Source organism: Hakea prostrata, chromosome 7, assembly GCF_041222555.1.
Source record: "Hakea prostrata isolate BN-2017 chromosome 7, UWA_Hpros_2, whole genome shotgun sequence".
In the NCBI taxonomy this organism is placed as follows: domain Eukaryota; kingdom Viridiplantae; phylum Streptophyta; class Magnoliopsida; order Proteales; family Proteaceae; genus Hakea; species Hakea prostrata.
Window position 1 is genome coordinate 39493445 of NC_142606.1, and position 19593 is coordinate 39513037.

General features: G+C 36.9%; 1 protein-coding gene across 1 annotated transcript in view; it reads left to right on the forward strand.

Moving 5' to 3' along the window:
* The first annotated feature begins 718 nt into the window (after positions 1-718).
* Positions 719-19593, forward strand: part of LOC149011105 (putative sugar phosphate/phosphate translocator At3g17430) — a 30492-nt gene continuing 11617 nt past the window's right edge. The window contains exons 1-9 of the mRNA XM_089160468.1: positions 719-854; positions 3115-3363; positions 12743-12850; positions 14556-14587; positions 14668-14718; positions 15218-15279; positions 15376-15637; positions 16981-17246; positions 17384-17478. Coding sequence (XP_089016594.1) covers positions 3280-3363; positions 12743-12850; positions 14556-14587; positions 14668-14718; positions 15218-15279; positions 15376-15637; positions 16981-17246; positions 17384-17478 — 960 coding nt within the window. The 5' untranslated portion in view covers positions 719-854; positions 3115-3279. The remainder of the gene's footprint in view (positions 855-3114; positions 3364-12742; positions 12851-14555; positions 14588-14667; positions 14719-15217; positions 15280-15375; positions 15638-16980; positions 17247-17383; positions 17479-19593) is intronic.

Genomic DNA, 19593 nt, shown 5'->3' on the forward strand with positions numbered 1-19593 from the left:
GATAGCAAACTCTATTGGCATTTCTTATATTCTTCTAAACCCAATCATCAAGCTGTTGGTCTTAGCTTTGCAGGTTTATTACGCTTCACTAGATTGATTAAGTAGGGGTCTTTTGTTAGATATTTTGAACATTCTTTCTAATTTTTGTCCACTTGTTTTTTAGTTCATTCCTAAGAGGATCAACTGTTTGTTTTGCTGATTCCATTGCTAGTGGGACTTCTTGTTTACATCTATTTTGTCTGTGGTGGGTATCCACCCGCTTATTTTTGTTGTAAACCCTTGTGTTCTCTCTTCCAGGTCCTAATTTAGCATTTTTAATTAAAAAATAGATTTTAGTTGTTAGAAAGAAGAAAAAAAACGCTTAAATTTTTCAAAAGAAAATTTTTTTTTTGGTAGAAAATTTTCAAAAGAAAATCGTTGTCGCTATCATTTCGATATCCCAATATAATTATAATTGGGCAGCTCGACAGCCTCTCCTGAATATTTAATACGATAACTTAAATTCTGGTGGGACTGGGGACCATAGCGCTGTAAGCCTGTGGTAGTACCTTAGCCAATAAGACAGTGAGTCTAGGCATCTGGCAGGGCAATGTTGTCATTTCGTAAAATGATGTGACCCGCGTATAGGGCCCCAGGCTCTAAGGCGCGCTCAGAGAACACGTTTTTCATCAATTATATAATGTCTATATGACAAAACCACTAACAGTTTGATTCCAAACTTAACGAAACCTTCACTTTGCTCGTCTACACTATCGCATTAAGCCCTTCAAGAAACCAAAGCATTCCGATAGATCTATTCTTGCAGATCTATTCTTGCTGTTGATTCGCGTCTTTTGAAGCTTTAATCACTGAATGTAAGTTCACTGTTTCGTTTATGACATTCTTGCATGAGTTTAGGTGCTATTTTTCTTTTTCCTTCTAAATTTCTTCCATTTTGCTGTTATTTACATGAAATGTGAAATTTGTTTTAACTTCTCAATGAGCTTTCGACATCCTTGTTTCAGTTCTTAGGTCTGATCTAGGTTCTTGAATGGAAGTCATTTCAGTGAATGATCAGTATCTGTAAAATGCTACTTTCAGGCGCTTATGTAACAGAATGAAGTTAAGAAACTATTCATTCCATGGTAGTAGTGGCTTCAAATAGAATGTATGGATGTCTTTCTTGCTACTTTGGTAAAGAATGTAGAGTCTTGGGTTCTTTTGTCTATAGAAATAAACTTAAAAAATAAAGAATCATCACTTGAGTTCTGGGAAGCATGAGCCTTCGCTTCTTTGATAATGTAGGCAAAAACAGTTCGGAAAAGCAGAAACAGATCTGGCTCACCAAACCGGGATCTCTGTTACAGAGAAATAGCGCAGTTAATGGACAAATTGCCGACTCAAAGAAGAGAAATCAAAATAGTCTTGTTTTTTTTGGGCAAGCAGTTTTCATTATTAAGTGTCAATAGAATGCCTTCATAAATGTCTGAAAATGGAGAGCTAGAATGGCCTCCACAAGCAATTTCTAGTTACTGAAGTTTCTTTTTTTCCGGTAGGATAGTTAATGAAGCTAACTACACAAAGATTCGGCTTAATAAAGTCCCAGTAAACCAGAACCATAAACAGAGGTAGGAATTCAATAGCAGGTGATCAACCACTCAGATGCGTTTGAAAATTTGGTCATTTTTAAATCATATATAGGACACAGTATAAAAAATTTAACTAGATCAGATGGTCAAGTTCTATAATGTGGGAGAGATATTGAGGTAGGAACTTCTCAGCACTTCAGCAGAATAGCAAAATCAGAAAAACAGAAATTAAATAACATAGAAACCCAAGATCAGAAAGAGGTCTCAGGCTGGCGGAAGGCAGAGGATGATTATGCTTAAGAAACAATATACATTTGTCTGATGGTTATCATTGGGTGCTGAAGAATTCTAGGGGGTAAGGACAAGACATAAACAAACATCGAACTCAGACAAGCACTCATTCTGGTTCACATTGGCGGCAGGAAAATTAAGGATAACTGGATGATGGATCCATAGAAAAGAGCTATTGGGTATACTTGTAGTTCTATTTAATTATATGGATCTACTTGTATATTGTTGTTTTCAATACTTGTCTTCTTATATATGCAAAATGGAACATGGTTGTGCTCTCAATAGACACAAATCATGAGTCCCCCAACTCTTTTCATTCTTTAACGACAACGCAGATCAGCATCACCTGAGTTTCAGCAGAAACAAGAACAAAGAAAGAGGCAGGATGAATGAGGCATGACACACTATATCAGAACCAGTGAGAGTGCACCATGTACATTACTTTATAATGTTGTAAACAGAAATAAAAAGGGAATGCAGAAAAGAACTAAAGTGAAATTCTATTCCATCATCAATTCTTGAGGGAAAGTACTAGGTCTTTTACATTACTTTATAATGCTGAAAACAGCAAAAAAGGAATAACAAAAACAGCTCCTAATGCTTCCCAAGAAACCTTAGCACTATCCAGTCCTCCAAAAAAATGGCTGCACGCCTTGATAATTATGCTGTAGGACAACCCTTATACCTGTAGTGCAACTATAATGTCTAAGTTAACTGCGAGTCATTACATGCAACATGCTTGCTGGATTGTCTCATGCAGTTGTTAAGGACATAGAATTGTTTCTGCATATGTGTAGAACCACGGAGCAAAGGGAGGATAAGTTGTCCTGTCACTTAAAATCCGGTGGGAGTAGTAAGTAACAGCTTCAGTGAAATAGGTTACGTTTTATATCCGTCATTAATGACTGCATTTTAGTTGGAAAGCTATTTTACTCTTTTAAAAAGACGGTTTGGGGGTTGGGGTGGCATTGTGGGGATATTAAACCTTTATATGGGTCGTATTTATATTTTTTGTGGTTGTTATTCTGAACAGTGAAAGTATTATTCCTTTTGCAACTGCTTTTTCGGTCAATTAGTTGTCAGGTTAGCTTGCATGCCTGCTGCTTTCTATCATTGATAACTTTCTTCGTCCCACTCTGTAAACTCTATTGATAGTTGGTTCTTGTAAATGTGTTGCTATTGCTAACATATCATTTTACATAACTGGTTAATGATTTACTAGTCTAGTAAAATCTTATAACAGATTCATATGCAGGAACTACACAGGGTGATGGCTTGTGGCTGAGATTGTAACTCCGGATTATATTGCTGCACTGCCGTGCTGATGGAGCATGTAAAGAACACCAATATTTTTTGTCTCAAGTGGTTGGTTCAGTTCTCTAGATGATTGGCAAGTTACGTGAAACAAAAAGCAGACAAAATGATTTGGAAGCCACTTTTATTAACCTATTTGTACCTACTTATATACATTTTACTATCATCGGGAGTTATTTTGTACAATAAGGTAAAGCTCTTTAATATTTATCTGTACCTCTGTTTTTTGGCAATGGCAGTTTCTTAGATCTTTTATTATCTTCTTCTGGTGCATCAAGTTTATTAGCTACAAAATGATCTTGTTTTAGTTATAAGATCCTTTGGGCAAGGTCATGTGATGGGTTCCTAAAGACCTAACAATTTTGGTTTCAAATACTCAATAAATTTCAGAATTGAAGTGATTTAAATTGTGACCAGTTTTGAGGAAAAGTCAACAAGCAGAAGAAGAAGAAGCAGCCTTGTCCCAACTAAATGGGCTCGGCTACATGGATTCTTGCGTTCCAATTGGCTTTGTTTGAGGCCATGCTAGATACAAAGCTTAACCTATGTGTATTCTTTCTCACCACTTCTTTTAAGGTTATCTTAGGTCTGCCCCTAGCTCTTCTAATTCATTTAATTTGGATTATCTCACTTCTTTGAACAGGGGCATTTACAGGCTTCTGTTGAACGTGGCCGTGCCACCTCAAACGACCTCTTCGTAGCTTATCGCTTATCAGAGCTACTCCTAGACCAACTCTAATATGATCATTCCTTATCTTATCCTTCCTAGTTTTGCCACTCATCCATCTTAGCATCTTCATTTTTGCTACATTGAGTTTATCTATGTGATTCTTTTTAATAGCCCAATACTCTGCACCATGCAATATAGTTGGTCAAACGATAGTCTTATAGAATTTTCCTTTAGGATTTAAAGGAATACGTCTAATACACAAGACCCTGGAGTCACCTCTCCACTTCATCCACTTTATTTTAATTCTTTAGAAAACATCATCCTCTATATCGCCTTCTTTATTTATGATTGAACCAAAGAACCTAAAACAATCACTCTGAGAAATTTCCTTATTGTCAAGTTTCACCACCTCATCGTCTATTTGACCATGACCAAAGTTACAAACTAGACATTTTGTCTTCGTTCTGCTTAGTTTAAAGCCTTTTGATTCCAAAGCTGCTCTCCATGATTCTAACTTGGTAATTGGTATTAGTCCTTACTTAAGTCTCAACTACCTACACAATATTATCAGCAAAAAGCATACATCAAGGAACTTTGTCTTGAATGTCTTTAGGTAATTCAACTATTATAAATGCAAATAAATATGAGATTAAAGTTGATCCTTGATGTAGCCCAATTGTACTTGGGATTCATTACTTTATCCCCCCACTGTTCTTACACTTGTCACTAAACTATCATACATATCCTTAATTATGTGCACATATTTACTTGCGACACTTCTTTTCTCTAGTAATTGCCAAAGTAATGCTCTAGGAACTCTATCATAAGCTTTTCTAGGTTAATAAATACCATATGAAATTTCCATAAGTCTCCCAATTAAGTAAATAGCCTCCGCTGTAGATCTTCCCAGCATAAACGCAAATTGGTGCTCCATAATTGTGGTTAAGTATCTCAAACGGGTTTCAATTACTCTTTCCCATAATTTCAAAGTTTGGTTCATCAGTTTAATGCTTCTATAGTTATTATAGTTTTGAATATCTCCTTTATTTTTGTGACTTGGGATCACGATGCTTCTCCTCCATTCATCTGGCATTTTCCTTGTGCTTATAATCTTATTAAACAACTTAGTCAACCTAGCTAGCTCGTAAGTTCCTAAGCTCTTCCATACTTTTATTAGGATTTCATTAGGACCTTGTGTTTTGCCTATTTTCATCCTCCTTAGTGCTTCTTTTACTTTGGACATCAAAATTCTCCGTATATACATTCAAAGATTGGTGCCTTGGTGAATGGTGTAATAGTTTGAATTATTGATGCCTGAAGTAATCCCGTTCAATAGACCAGATAAACAAATTTCTCATCTCTTCTTAATGTCCTCATCACGTACTAGTACTTTACCATCTTCACTTTTAATAAATCTAACATTGTTATGATCTCTCCTCTTCCTATCCCTTATTTTAGTTATTTATAAATAGATTTTCCCCTTCTTTCGTGCCCAACTTATTATATAACTCTTCATACTTCTTCTCCCTTGCTTTTCTTGCAATTTTTTTAGCTTCATTTCTAGCTAACCTATTCTTTTGAAGATTCTTAATGTCCTTAATCCTTTGCTATGTCTTAAAACTAGTTTTCTTATTCTTGATGGGTGCTTGAACCTCACTATCCCACCAAGGCCACCACCAACTTAGAATGGAGCTTTCCTTTTGATTCACCTTTGAAATCTTTTTAGCCACCTTCCTCATACATGTAGCCATCTCATTCCACATCGCATTAGTGTCCCCTCTCAAAATCCCACTTTCTTTGTTTGAGTACTTCATTATCGAAGGATTTCAAACACTTTTCCTCAATTCCCGCTTTCCTTGTTTTGAGGAAAAGTTGATGACTAGAATGTCTCTAATATTATCAATTGTAATCCCTTAAATATTGGTTAAGGTCCAATAGACAGATTGAATTTATGAAGTGTCCTTCTATAGAATAGTAAACGGAAACCAAAACCCTGTAGGTTGATGGGAACTTCTTATGGGAAGCTAATAGTGGGATTAAACAGATTAGAGACTAGGTATGATAACAACAATAGATTTATACCACAGAAAAATTCTTTAAACTCGGCGGCAAATTAACAGGTTGAAGTATGTTGGGCAGCCAGTTGCTTTTAACAACCTATACTTTTTCAATGCCCTCTATCGGCGCTTGTTTGTAACAGGAGTTCTAATTTGATGGGACTCTGTTAAGAAGGACACAGATTCAAGCTCTGAAACTGTAGGGATGTTTAAAATAGCTCGTGGTGATGCAGCTCAGAACCAATTTGGCCTTAGAACCCTTTATCATGGCACATGGGTGGGTTGTATAGAAATTAGGTTTCTATTTTTTTTTGGTTTATTGATGTAATGGGCCTAATTTATGAGCCCATAAAGTAGGGTTAATGCTGGTACGTGGGTTAGTAGTCAATTTCAATATTTAAGTTATATTAGGACATTTGTTACATAGATAGAATTCGTTTTCGATTTTATTTAACTTTGTGTATTAGTCCTTTTATGAGTATTAGGAGTTTTAGAATGTCTCTAGATGTGTAATGCATCTCCAACCAATTGGAGATTTTTGATTAATGAATATTACCCTTTTATAAGAGTTATGGTGCTGTTTGGCAATGCATACGGGATCGCTATCCTAATTCTGATTCCTCTTTTCTTTCTTGATAGCTCCTCCTAATTTTTTTTTATTTTTGGAAACCCAGATCCTTCTTCCTCTTCTAACCTTTTCAATTGAGATCCTAAATGACCAGGCCCTGTCTGATCCTCTTCCATTTAGGGCTACATCATGTGGTTAGTTAGCTGAAATAGGCCAAAATAAAAATGTTTCAGATTATAGGGATACTGGGAAACTGAGAACAGGAAATTAATACAAGGAAAGAAGATATAATAGAACTCTTACGCTTACCAATTAACTAGATAATAGAGATAAAACAAGTTTAAAACTCTATGTAGCCTATGGTTTATAGAGGGTCCAGACCGAGTTAACAACTGAATCAGATTATTTGGTGCTTCAATCCTTCAAATTCTTTCTCATCCTGGATTGTCTTGAAGTTGAACCATATCAGGATGCTGACTTAAATGTGGGGTACTCTGTAATTTGAGCCTCTTTCAGTTTACTTGGGAGATAATTTACTAGTTTTCCATTAGTGCTCTGGTCGATTCAGTCATGCAGGGGTAATTTAGTTGTGTACTTTTTATGAATCACTGTTTTTGGTAACTTTATGATGGTTTTGTCCTGTAATTCCTTTATCGTCATGATGTTGTAATATCCATCCTATTGAACTTTTCACTATGAAACTTCTATTGCTACTGATTTGCTTTTATTATGACTCTAAAATTTAACTGATTATTGATCTGGTCAACCTAAAATGTATTTCCCTGTCTCCCTGGGAACGTATGGTGCATTTGAGATATGTATGTAGCATAGTGAGATATGAACGCTTCAAATTGTGTTGCAACAAATGGGATATAAAATCTGTTAGAATTTAATGAAGGTGGGGTATTACGGACTTACACATTTCTGATGTTTTGTTATATATATCATCTCTTACCTGCAAATCTTGAAACTTCTGGATTAACCTTGAGCTCACGACAGGAAGAAACTTTATGTGCAACCCTTGTCCGAATATTCCTACTCATCTTCATTGATTTAAACAGAGTACTGACACAACTCCCAAATACATGGATAGTAACTAGCTACACTCTGTAGGCTTTATAATTCTGTCCAAGATACGGATACGATTAGAAAAACTCAATAATACCCCTTGGGCATGCTCCCTCATTGCCTGGCAGACTTAATAACAAGGCCCTAGTTGGTGGGAAAACTTGGGCTCTCTTTGATACCTTTTCTGAGAAACCATTGTTTCTCTCGCGGGAAGGGTGTTCTTAAAATGGTATTTGGTTAGAGAAAGTAAATTGTTTGGCCGCAAATTCGTCTCAAGAAAGAAAAGGGTATGGAGAAAAATCTTAAAAGAAATTCTGACTGAAAGCCCCTCTAATGTGGATTCCAAGGGGTAACAGTCCCAAATATAGTTATCAATCCACAACAGTAATAAAAAAGGTCAAAATTAGAAAGTTATGTTCTAGACCAAACCAGCATGTAGAATGATTCCAACTTCCAATCAAGTGAAGCTTCTATGATGGTGAGGTTGCTGAAAGTTTTATTAACTTTGGGTGATCCAATCCAAGATATTGGCAGCAACTGCCAAAATAGAAATTAAGGTGTTGCTGGTCAAAATTCCCAGTGGAATGCAACCATGTTTAGATCAAGTGGAGGATTGATGGTGGTGAGGTTGTGCTGAAGGTTTGGTGAAGTTTCATGGGTAGACTAGAAGATATGAGGATAGAATGGAAAAAAAAGAAATTGTTTGTTGGAGGAAAGTTAGGGAGGATATGGATGATGGCTGTTGTGTTTCAAAATCCGGGAGGATTTCGTAATGGATGATGGAGATGGGTGCACCATATGTTGCAGCAATCTGCCAAATAACACTAAAGCAGCAGGCTTGTTTGAATGGGAGATGTAGCAGCAGCAACAGCATAGCAGTTTGAGGATGGATGAAAACAACAGCAGCTTTTATGGCATTTTGCAGTGGTTGCAGCACCTTCAGTAACATAGCAAAAGTAGAGTTTGATTGAGATGAGGGAAAATAGAAGAAGAAAGGGGTAGCAATGGGCTTTCACAGCTCAGGTTTATAGATCACAGTCGACATACAAGGAATAAAAAAGAAAGAAACTATAAGATAGCAATAACTAAAAACTGCATGGTAAAAATGGAAAATCAACTATATTTTTAACTCCCCCCCCCCCCCCAAAAAAAAAAAAAAAAAAAAAAAAAGAAAAAGAAAAGAAAAGAAAAGAAAGAAGCCTCTATGGAATGTGATCTAGGCCTCCAGAAATATTTCCATTTAAGTCAACCATGGGGCTGTGCGCAGTGATGTGAGTAGTGTTTTGCCTCATTTTGGCCCTTCTAGAAGATCTTTTGAGCTGATTGGGCTGGCTTGAATTGGTCTGGTCCACGGCTGGCCCATTTGGTCCTGGTCCCATGGTCACGTTTCTTATTCTTCTTTTGTCTGGCCTTTGGTTCTGCATTACGGTGCTCACTTAAAAGGGATACCCATCTGATGCGAATAAGCTGAAGATGTGAAATCATAGGGAAGGGTTTGACTAAGAGAGGGAGAGGGGGGGGGGGGGGTAGGGGCAGAAGATTGATACAGAGCAAGGATCAAGATCTTGATTTCATACCTGGTTTGAAACCAAGATGTGCAGAATCTTGTTTTGAGGTTTTGATACTGAATTTCGACCATGGTATTGTTTAAACCAAGCCGAAACTCAGACAACTCAGAGATTTAAATTAGTCTCAAACAATACCTACAACCAAGATTTGGAAAGGGAAAGGGAGTGAAAGAACACAACCATTTTTGCTCTGGGTTTTGACCCTTCAATGAGGACTGAATTGAGCATTGAGAGTTGAACAGTGCATGTGAACCTCACCTGAGAAACCAATCATCTCTAATTGCAGAGTCCTTATTATGGTTTGAGTGATGACAGCTCTTTCCTTGCCAAATTTGATTGATCCTTCTTTGTGTGTGGTGATCAATATATAAATTCTGAGGGAGGTAGACTGAAATTCATTCAGAGAGATGAAAGGCCAGGAGAGGTGTCCACATTGTTTTTTCTTTGGATAATAGGCGAGGTGTCTTTTGTTTATCATAGTCCTCACTCATTTTTCCTTGTTGCCTCACATGTTTGTTGAACTTTCAGTGCCAACTCTGAGAGTTGGTTTCTCTGAAATTTGAAAGTAGGTTTTGCCCGCACTGGGAATCCCATTCTCCGGAAGATAAATAGGTTACTGAAAATGATACCAGATGCCATTTTTTGGGCTCAGAGTGGGTCTTTGGACAGTGTTGGTTCTAGGATGCAAATTTTGGTTGAACAGTAAGTTGATGACTGAAGCTAGGTTTTACACCATAGTCTTTATAGGTAAGATTATCGACTGTACCTACAAATGCATTTAAAAAATTAGGTAAGTGTAAAGGAACAAGCCTAAACTTTGTAATTTGAAGGTTACGACATAATTTGCAGACCTGTCCTTGGTAACCTTCATGAACATGTCATAATCCAACTAAAGCAATAACTATGGAGATACATGATTTGAATGAGGAAAGAATGTAGATTTTTATGACCTTCTATAATCTTTGTTGGAGGAGATGAAAAAAAAAAAAACTAGCCAGCCAGCCTAAGCCTTCAGGCCCAGTTATTGGTCCATTTTTGCTGGCAGATTTAAGTTCATTACTGCATCTGTTTAGTTCATACATGGGGACCCTTAGTTCTATTTTTCTTTTATCTTCCTTGGTTAGCAGTAGTTTAATTGGATGTTTCTAATTTGGGTTGAATCTGGAAGTTAGATCTTAGACTAGGATTAGTTTCCATTTTTTTTTTGTACTACTTTGTAGTGGTTTCCTTCTCCAATCAAGGGGGCAAAACCTAGTTCCTGGTTATGAATATAAATCAGGGTCCTACTCATGGTTCAAATTTTGGTCGAAACTTAGGTTTTGACCCAGGCAATAACTGAAATCTCCAGGTTTTAACCTAGTATTTTTTTTTTTGAAAATTTGACCCTAGGTTTCGGGCCTTATATGACCTCCATTTCATCTGACTTCTTGCCTTCTACCAATATAAAGCATAATAAATACAATAGAACTAGTATTTTGCCGGAAAAAAACACTGAAAATTTATCATTCAAGTATACTAACAAATGATTGGTTCTGAGAAGTACAAACTATATTGCGTAGAGGCATAGAATCATCAGCATACATGAATTGTTTAATAGAATCGTTATATGTACAACAAGTCAACAAAATACAATGACCAACTAGATCAAGTGATGGTGTCTCACATACATTAAGTTGACACCTATATATCATGTATACATATGTATTTTGAAAAAATACATAATTTAAAAAATAGTTTTTAAAATCAGAAAATTTAAAAAATAGTAGCAAATAATAAGAATTAAGTTTAACGACACACAATAATAAATCATAGTCCTAGACTAAACATATATTAATTTCAAGGCAATATAGGATCATTTAAGGCATGAACAAAACAAAAATAAAAAAAATGGGAAGTTTGAAACTGTTGGGTATGGCTCATGGTTCACATTTTGTTGTTGCCGGAGTCTCCTTTGTAGCTGTTGTGGCTTAAGAGGTTGGAGGCAAAAGAGGAGCGGAGCAAAAGAGGTGTTTGAAGGCAAAGGAGTTGTGGAAATTAGGTGAAAATGGGATAAAAATCGACAAAAACCAAGGAAAACAAGTTTGAGTGTCGAAACTTGGGAAATTTCAGTCGAAACCTGCAAAATTTAGGCCAAAACCTGCGAAATGGTCGAAATTATGAATTTCAGTTGAAACCTATGATTTTGACGAAATCTTGAAGGTTTTGTTTTGATTTCCGAAAATGCAGTGATTTCGGTCGTAATTTATTCCATGGTCCTACTATACCCCATCGCTAAGACAGAAGTAAAGAAACAGTGGTAAACAATGGCCTTGTACAGTTCTTCCCTGTGTGATGCAGGCCTTCTCTGATAGGCAGAGTTCCCTACTGAGATGCTAGTGGATCTAGAGAGAGATTAGTTTGGTAGAGTAGGACAAGGAGAATGATTTTTGTGTGTTCCAAGGTTTAGTTTGGTAGAGTAGGACAAGGAGAATGATTTTGGTGTGTTCCAAGGTTTCAACGAGCTAGAAACTGAAATTTGGTTGGAACTGGTTGAAACAAAAAATTTCTTGGTAGACTCAACATGTGGTTGGCTGTTTAAAATTGATGAAACTAGTTGAAAGTTGAAACTACCTAAACTAATTGGGAAAAATTTGTCAATACTTGATATTTGTTGGTCAACACTATCATCAAAGTTTTTTGAATATATTGTTGAAACTATTGAAATTTTTTGGAACATTGTTGAGAGTTGAGACTAGTTAAAATCTGGTGAAGCCTGATGAACTAAGTTTAAATGTTGTTGGATCTTATGTTGGTTTGTTGCTGTTCCGTTGAAACTTGAAATTATCCTACTGTTACATGAGGCTTGCCATATCATTTGAAGTTTCTTGGAGGATAGTTCGAAGTTAGAACAACATTGAGCCAATGGGTTGAACTAAAGTTGAAGGTTAAATCACTGTCTCAGTACTACTTTTGACCTGAAGTCCTGCCATATCAGGCCTGCCTATCCTGAGAACTCTTTCTGCTATTTTGTGAATTGCTAGTTTTGTGAAACCTAGCTGTCTGTTTATTCTCATTAGATTGTAAGTTTCAGAAGTTGAAATGAGGAACTGATGTCAGTTTGGTGTCTGAATCAATAATGTGAAAATATTAACTAGTTTGGAAATCTAACCTTGAGTTACTACTTTATGATGGCTGATCTGAAGGTTATGCCTGCTGAATTTGTTTGATTTTTATGTATTATGGTCTATCCATTGAGTCGAACAGGTTTGAATAATCTTATACTGATCTGTTTCATGTGGATGAGAAGATATGTCATTGTTTTTATCTCTGAAACCATTGGTGGAACTTATCTGAGCTCTGGTTTGGGAGTTCAACAGACCTTTGACTGGTGGTTGTGTACCTCTGCATTCTGTTAGGGGTAGGATACTGAAATCTGCAGTGGTGTTAGATGGAGTCCATCATTTGTCTTGCTGATGAGTTCTTGTTCTATCTTGATCTTCTAAAATTGAACTGCCTGTTTGAATATTGCCCAAGCTACTTGTTTTCTTCCTGGTCTGCATTCTTGCTTTTTCTTATTGGAGTAGTTACTGTTGAGGATGGTCTTTGAACTATCCTTTATCCAATTAATTCTGAAACATGTCTTTATTGTTCATATGCAGTGGGTTCTCTCCCCAAAGTACTTCGATTTTCCTTTTCCAATAACACTCACTATGATTCATATGGGATTTTCTGGCATAGTAGCATTTTCTCTTGTTCGTGTCTTTAAGGTATACTTTTCATTGACCAATGTTACTAGTAATAAACTGACTATGAGTATTATATATCTGATCTGTTCACACTTACATCTGGTCTCTTTCTGCTCTGTTAATTATCTTTTCTTTACCATATATTTTTGTACACTTTGTTGATACCTAAGTTGAAAAGATGCAGGCACATGATGTTCTCTTTGTTTTTTTAATTGCTTTTACATCAGAGGAAATAGGTAGAGTCAAAATTAACTCTTCATACATGCTTTTGAAGTTTGCAAAATATTGAGTAATATCTCTCCCTTTTCTATCTACTTGATAAAACTCCTGTGATTGGTCATATATTTTGGATAGATTGTTCTGACCAGAATACAACATATTTAAATATTCCCATAGCTTCCTAACAGTCTTCAAGTGGGTTTCAAGGTTAACAACATCATCTCCCATAGAGTTATACATATGGTCGAGTATCCAAGCATCAGTGACCTCCCAATTGTCATCAGCGTTAGAGGCTGATTTGGTCAAGTGATCTAATAGTCCTCGTCTAGTGAGAACTACTTTTACTATGGCTCTTCACTGATGAAAATCCGATACTCCTAATTTCTTTTTAGTCAACTTATGTAAGGATAAGGAAATAGTTTCAGTCATGGAGCTCGTATTAGATGTTGAGTCTATCCCTCCCATGGTTATCCCAGAATAATAGAAAATCAAGATAATAATCCACAGAGATCCCAAGAAAATTACCCACAAAGAAAGGGAAACCACTGTATCAGAGGTTACCCCAAAAAAGGAAGTCCTTCAAGTTTTCTTTCTGAATCCCTCATCCAATAGAATAACCCAATTGCAGACAACAAATAGCCCCAAAAGATACTAAACAGTTCCAAATCAGATATTGCAGAAGTAAATCAGCCCAAAATCTTTTACAGGATCCCAAAATAAATCAGCTTCAAACTGTTGTAGCGTCTTGGGTTGAAAAGACAAACAATCCTCAAAAATAGGATTTCAGAACAGTCTCCTATTGATTAGCAGGGTTTAATCTGAACAAATTTCCATAATCCAGACCCAAAAAATAAATTTGGAATTTTAATAATGCGGTAAGCAAACCCACAGAAGAAATAACCTTCTACCAACGTTCCTTCAGCAAACAGAGACTCGATTCCTTTGTAGTTGATGAAGAATCAGCCTCCCATCTCAGTTCCAAAAAAGAAACCCCAAAAGAAACCAGCAGAGTGCTGTTGCAAGGTGATGAGTTCTTGAAGACGACACTCAAACCTGTATTGGTAACTCCACTCTACTGCAGGAAGATAAGATAAACTTCAGATTTTTCTCGCATGCAGAGTTGAAGGATTCTATCACCACAGCTCTGATACCATATAACTTTTGTAGAAAAATAGAGCACTGATAGATCTGGAGAAGGAGAAAGAAAAAGAAGAACAGAGAATAGAGAGAAATTGAGAGAGAGAAGATGAGTGGAGCCTCACTTTCATCATGTGATCCTCCAAGAAGAAGCTGTTTATTTATAGAACAAATATGTAGAATTACAATCAAAGTAGAAGATCTAATCTAGAGTTCTAAACGAACTCAAACAACCATCTATCACTGGTTCAACAGTTTGCCCCTGGCGCTGACTCTTGACTCCTTTTTCTTTCAACTTCACGACTTATGTTGCAGTTTTTATTTCCTGCTCCAACATTGGCTGACATTGTTTGATGGTTCAATCATGCAGGTTGTGTCTCCGGTGAAAATGACATTTGAGATGTAAGACTACAGGATTTTTTTGTTGATTCCTTTTTCATTTTCTCCCTTGTTCTTCCTTGAACTTTTTCTTGGTACTGCAGATATGCTAAGTGTGTGATTCCCATAAGTGCGTTTTTTGCAGCAAGCCTTTGGTAAGCCCTTAATTTTCTGGACTGGACTAATGCTTGGGCCTGTCTTTGTAATATTGCTGATATTGCTTCAGATAGGAGTCTTCTAACTTTTTTACCCAATTTTGTTGTTTTTCATTGGAATTCTTAATATCCTGTCTTGAGTATCTCTCATATCCCTTGATTAAAATTGATTGGCCAATTAAAGTAGATTTTTTGCACTTTTCTTCCCTTTGGTTAACACAATGGTCAATGGGTTTTGGTTCATGTATAAGAATCAGGAAAAATGATCCCTTTGCATTTTGAATTCCATAGAAGCTGAATTTTTTTTCTTTTGATAGATAGTTTAAAGTAAGTACATAATATACATACATATATGGTACTTCATAACTAACTTTGGCTAATCATTAACTTGCTTTTCTATTTGGAGTAGTAACAGCTTCTCTCTATCTCTGTCGTCCCCCTTGTTTTGTCAACCATTGGGTTTATTACTTTTTGGTACTGAGAAGTGCATTTTTGTCAGGTTTGGCAATACTGCTTATTTGCACATTTCTGTGGCCTTTATCCAGATGCTCAAAGCTCTTAGTGAGTTAATTTCATCTGGATGTTTCCTTGATTCATGCTTTTTAACTTGAAACTCACTCTAAAGATATTTTATTCTTAAAATGTTGACTGTTACAGTGCCAGTGGCAACTTTTCTCATGGCTGTTGTATGTCGCACCGACAAATTGAGGTGTGACGTATTCTTGAACATGGTGCTGGTCAGTGCTGGAGTTGTAATTTCCTCATACGGGGAAATACATTTTAATGTGATTGGTACAGCTTTCCAAGTCACAGGCATATTTGCTGAAGCCCTTAGGCTGGTCTTAACTCAAGTGCTTCTCCAAAAGAAGGGGTTGACTTTGAACCCAATCACCAGCTTATATTACATAGCACCTTGCAGGTACCAAATTGTAATAGATTATTTTATAATTACTGATTTGAAGTTGTGACACCTGCTTTTTTATGTGTTATATGTAAAATTGTAATGTGCATACCAGACTATGAACCCTAGGGATCCTCTCTACACCTAACTAACCTAATGGCACTATTGTAGGGAAGAAACCCTCCACCTAAGGCTGGTTTAAGCATCCGAGTTGCATCAGAAACTTACCAAGAATCTTAAGTCTAATTTCAAGGAAATAAAATAGCAAAGCAACTTAAATGTAGAAACAATCACCACAACTTAACTCTCACTATAATAGGGACTCTCCAGTGTTCTGATCAGTGAAAACTAAACAGAGAACCCTAGGGTCTTATAATAATACACCTGATGTGCTTATCTCAACAAGGTCACACTCACACAGCCTGTCTTGCCGCACTTGTCAAAATGATGGTTGACTATCGATGAGCTTGTGACCCCTTGAAGAAGGTTCCAGTTCAGATCAAATGTACTAATAAAATGGTCCCAAAATAACCTTAGAGAAGGTGAAGTGGATGAGAAGATAGTCTACTGAACTCCCTACTATACGCACACGAGACACCTTAGATGATATTCTTGCCACCTGCCTTTGCAGTCAGTCTAACACTAGCATTCACTTTTTGAGAGTACCTCCGAAGCAAAGGCTTTTACTTGTGGAGGCTGAATTCAGGTTGCACTGATGACCTGCATTGATGTATCGATAATGGAGGGACTTTGCCAAGAAGTCACAGAACTAGTAGGAGGTCAAGTAGCAGTAACAGATGTTTCACTGGTTAATTATCCTCTGCTGAGGAGGTGGTCATCCAAGAAATACCGCAGGCAAGATAATCGATCATGAAAATAAAAGATTACTTGACTGTGAAATTAACTTGACACGGAAACATATAATGATATGAGTAATGTGATGACGAAACATTAGGATGACAGGTGGCAGCATCAATCCCTTCGAATGTTTGATCAGTCTTATTTTTAAATGTTTTGATCTGACATGTGTCCAGGGCCAGCCATCAAGATGGAAGCTTCCATCATTTAAGATTTTATTGTAATTATGATGTTGGGAAAAGAATCTTGCATTGCTCACGCATCAATAGGTCGGAGCTATTTGCTGAGCCCAGCTCTTGTATTTGCTTAGTCATGTTATTCAGTAATTCATTACCTTTAATCCTTGAATAACCTTCGTAAAATGAGAATTTGCTTTCCCTTTTAGTCTGTCCTTATTATTTTATGGTTTGGTAGGTGCCATGCCACTTCTTTTGTGGTGGATTAGATAATATCATACGCTATTTATTTGAGATCTTATTTCCTCCTTTTTTTCCTTTATGCAGTTTTCTTTTCTTGTTTATTCCTTGGTATTTACTGGAGCAGTCAGCAATGGAAGTTTCACAGATCCAGTTCAGTTTTTGGATATTCTTTTCCAATGCTCTATGTGCTTTAGCATTGAATTTCTCGATATTCTTAGTACTTGGTAGAACTGGAGCTGTCACAATCCGAGTTGCTGGTGTTTTGAAAGATTGGATACTAATTGCGCTTTCAACAGTCCTATTTCCTGAGTCAACCATTACTGGGCTTAATATCATTGGTTATGCAATTGGTACTTATCCTGCAATAGCAACCATAAGGATTCATGGAATGACCATTTTATTCTACTTATATCAATAAAGATTTACTTAAACTGATTAAGATATGTAACAAATGTTATATACTTATGTATCATGTTTTCTACTGTAGCTCTATGTGGCGTCGTCATGTACAATTACCTGAAGGTTAAGGATGCCCGTGCATCTCAACCAATTGCGGAAAACATTCCTGAAAAACCATCTACGGTTAGTAGATAAATTATAAAACTTTTTCCCTAGATTAAGTATTTCTCTTGTATCAGAAGGTATGTGTATGATGTTATTTGATGATTTTCCTCCATTTTCTTTGCATGCTGCTGTTATCTGTTTCTTCTGAATGGTGATTTGCAAGCATCAAGTTAGGATATCTAACGTTTTAAGTGCACTTCAAAATCTTTGAAGTTTTATTCATGCAATGAAGATCATGACCCATGACTTAGTCCTACCCAAGCTTTAAAGTAGTGGTATCATGTATGTATCAGAAGGGAGATCTAGGGAGATATATCATATCGGAGAGACATAAAATATGTTGGGAGATGGCCAAGAAACACAAAAATATTTATGGCATGCAAAGTACAGTTTGAAGCATAGAACACTATAAACATAATTGTCATGGCATCTAGGTGACGCATCTGAGGGTGTGAAGAAAACCAAGGCGATGCCTGAACCACTGCCTGGATGCCTAGGCGACACCTTAACAAGTATGAGTCAAGTAACATGCTTGTATCCATGGTCCAAGTTTCGACCCTGTGAAAATGGGAATTTTAGGTCAAAACCCTAGGAAACTTTGTGGAAACTTAAGACAAACAACAAGTTTCGACATGTTTTAGGGAGTATTTTGGGGTGGCAATCCACATATAAGCTAATTTGAGCATAAAGAACACATTGGCACATTCATTTGGCTAAAAAAATCAAGGGTTTTTTACTGGTGGCCCACTTTAGTGGGGGTGAAACTCTAGGCTCCCCCCTTAAGTGAAAAAAATTACTAGTGACCCAATTCTAACAAATTGAAAAATTACTCGTTACCACTGTTAGTATCCTTCATTTTGTTAACCAATTCATATTTTGAAATTGAAATGACCATTTTGCCTTTATGTGTGCTGTTATGACCATAATGCCCCCATCGTTGTGTCATTCCATGCCCAACCTTAAGGTGGGTGAAGGGATTTCCCTTTCACCTATTTTCTTCCTAGATCTTAGCAGAAAATACCCACCAATGCTGGAAACCACCACCCCCACTGAAAATCACCCACCACCCAATTTATTTCCCTCCTTCACCCACTGTCTCTACTGGAAATCAGCCACCGGTAATTAGGGTGAAAGCCTCATGGCTTGGGCTTCACCCCTTCTGCCAAGAAGGGCTAGTATTCGTGGATCCAGCCCTCCTAGAGGGGTTCGTGTTCCTCGATACAAATACAACTACATATGTGTCTTGCTTCGGACAAGTATTTTCTTCACCAACAACGTCATTTTTAGAACATCAATCTGAGTGCTCTGGTTTCAAATTGAAAAAATGCTTTCATCTCCTTCCATTACTGAAGTGAAATCGATTTCTCCTCAATAAGACGAATACACCATTACTGAAATGAAATCGATTTCTCCTCAATAAGCCAGATTCTTGAGCAGGAACTTGCAGATGAGTTGGCTGTCCAAAAAGATTAATCAAAACCCTAATTCATATGTAAGTTATGATCACCTGAAAAATGACAGAACAGTCAGTTTCTCAGCAATCAAACAGAAAGGCTTGATATTGTAAACCCTAATAGTTCAATGTGTGACCATACCAAGTTCCAACACTCTAATCAAAGAAACCCTATTGCTCACACGATACAAAACAGCTATTACGGGTTAACAGACTAACAGAACAGTAAGCCATGAAAAGATTAAAAGGAAATGGACCTTTTAAGATCAAGAAAAACACTGTGCCTCTTTAAGCTTTAACATTTGATTCTCAAAATCTTCATACAGCTCTCTAGTTTGTTGTTGCTCCTTTTTTAACATGAAGTCAAATAATAAAAACGTTGCTGAAGGTTGAAACGTGTCTAAGGACTCTCCTGTCCTGTTTTCAAACGTGTTGAGTTGATTCTTGTCGCTAGTGGTGGTCCTTAAATTTGTTCAGATGAAGATTTGGTTGGTTTCCAGCAGGGGCGGTGGGTGGAGGAAATAAATGGGTGGTAGGTGATTTCCAGTAGGGGCGGTGCTTTCCAGCGGGGTGGTTTTCCGGTGAGGTCTAAGAAGAAGATGGGTGAAGGGGGAATTTCTTCACCCATTTAAGGATTGGGCATGGAATAACACAATGATGGAGGCATTATGGTCATGACA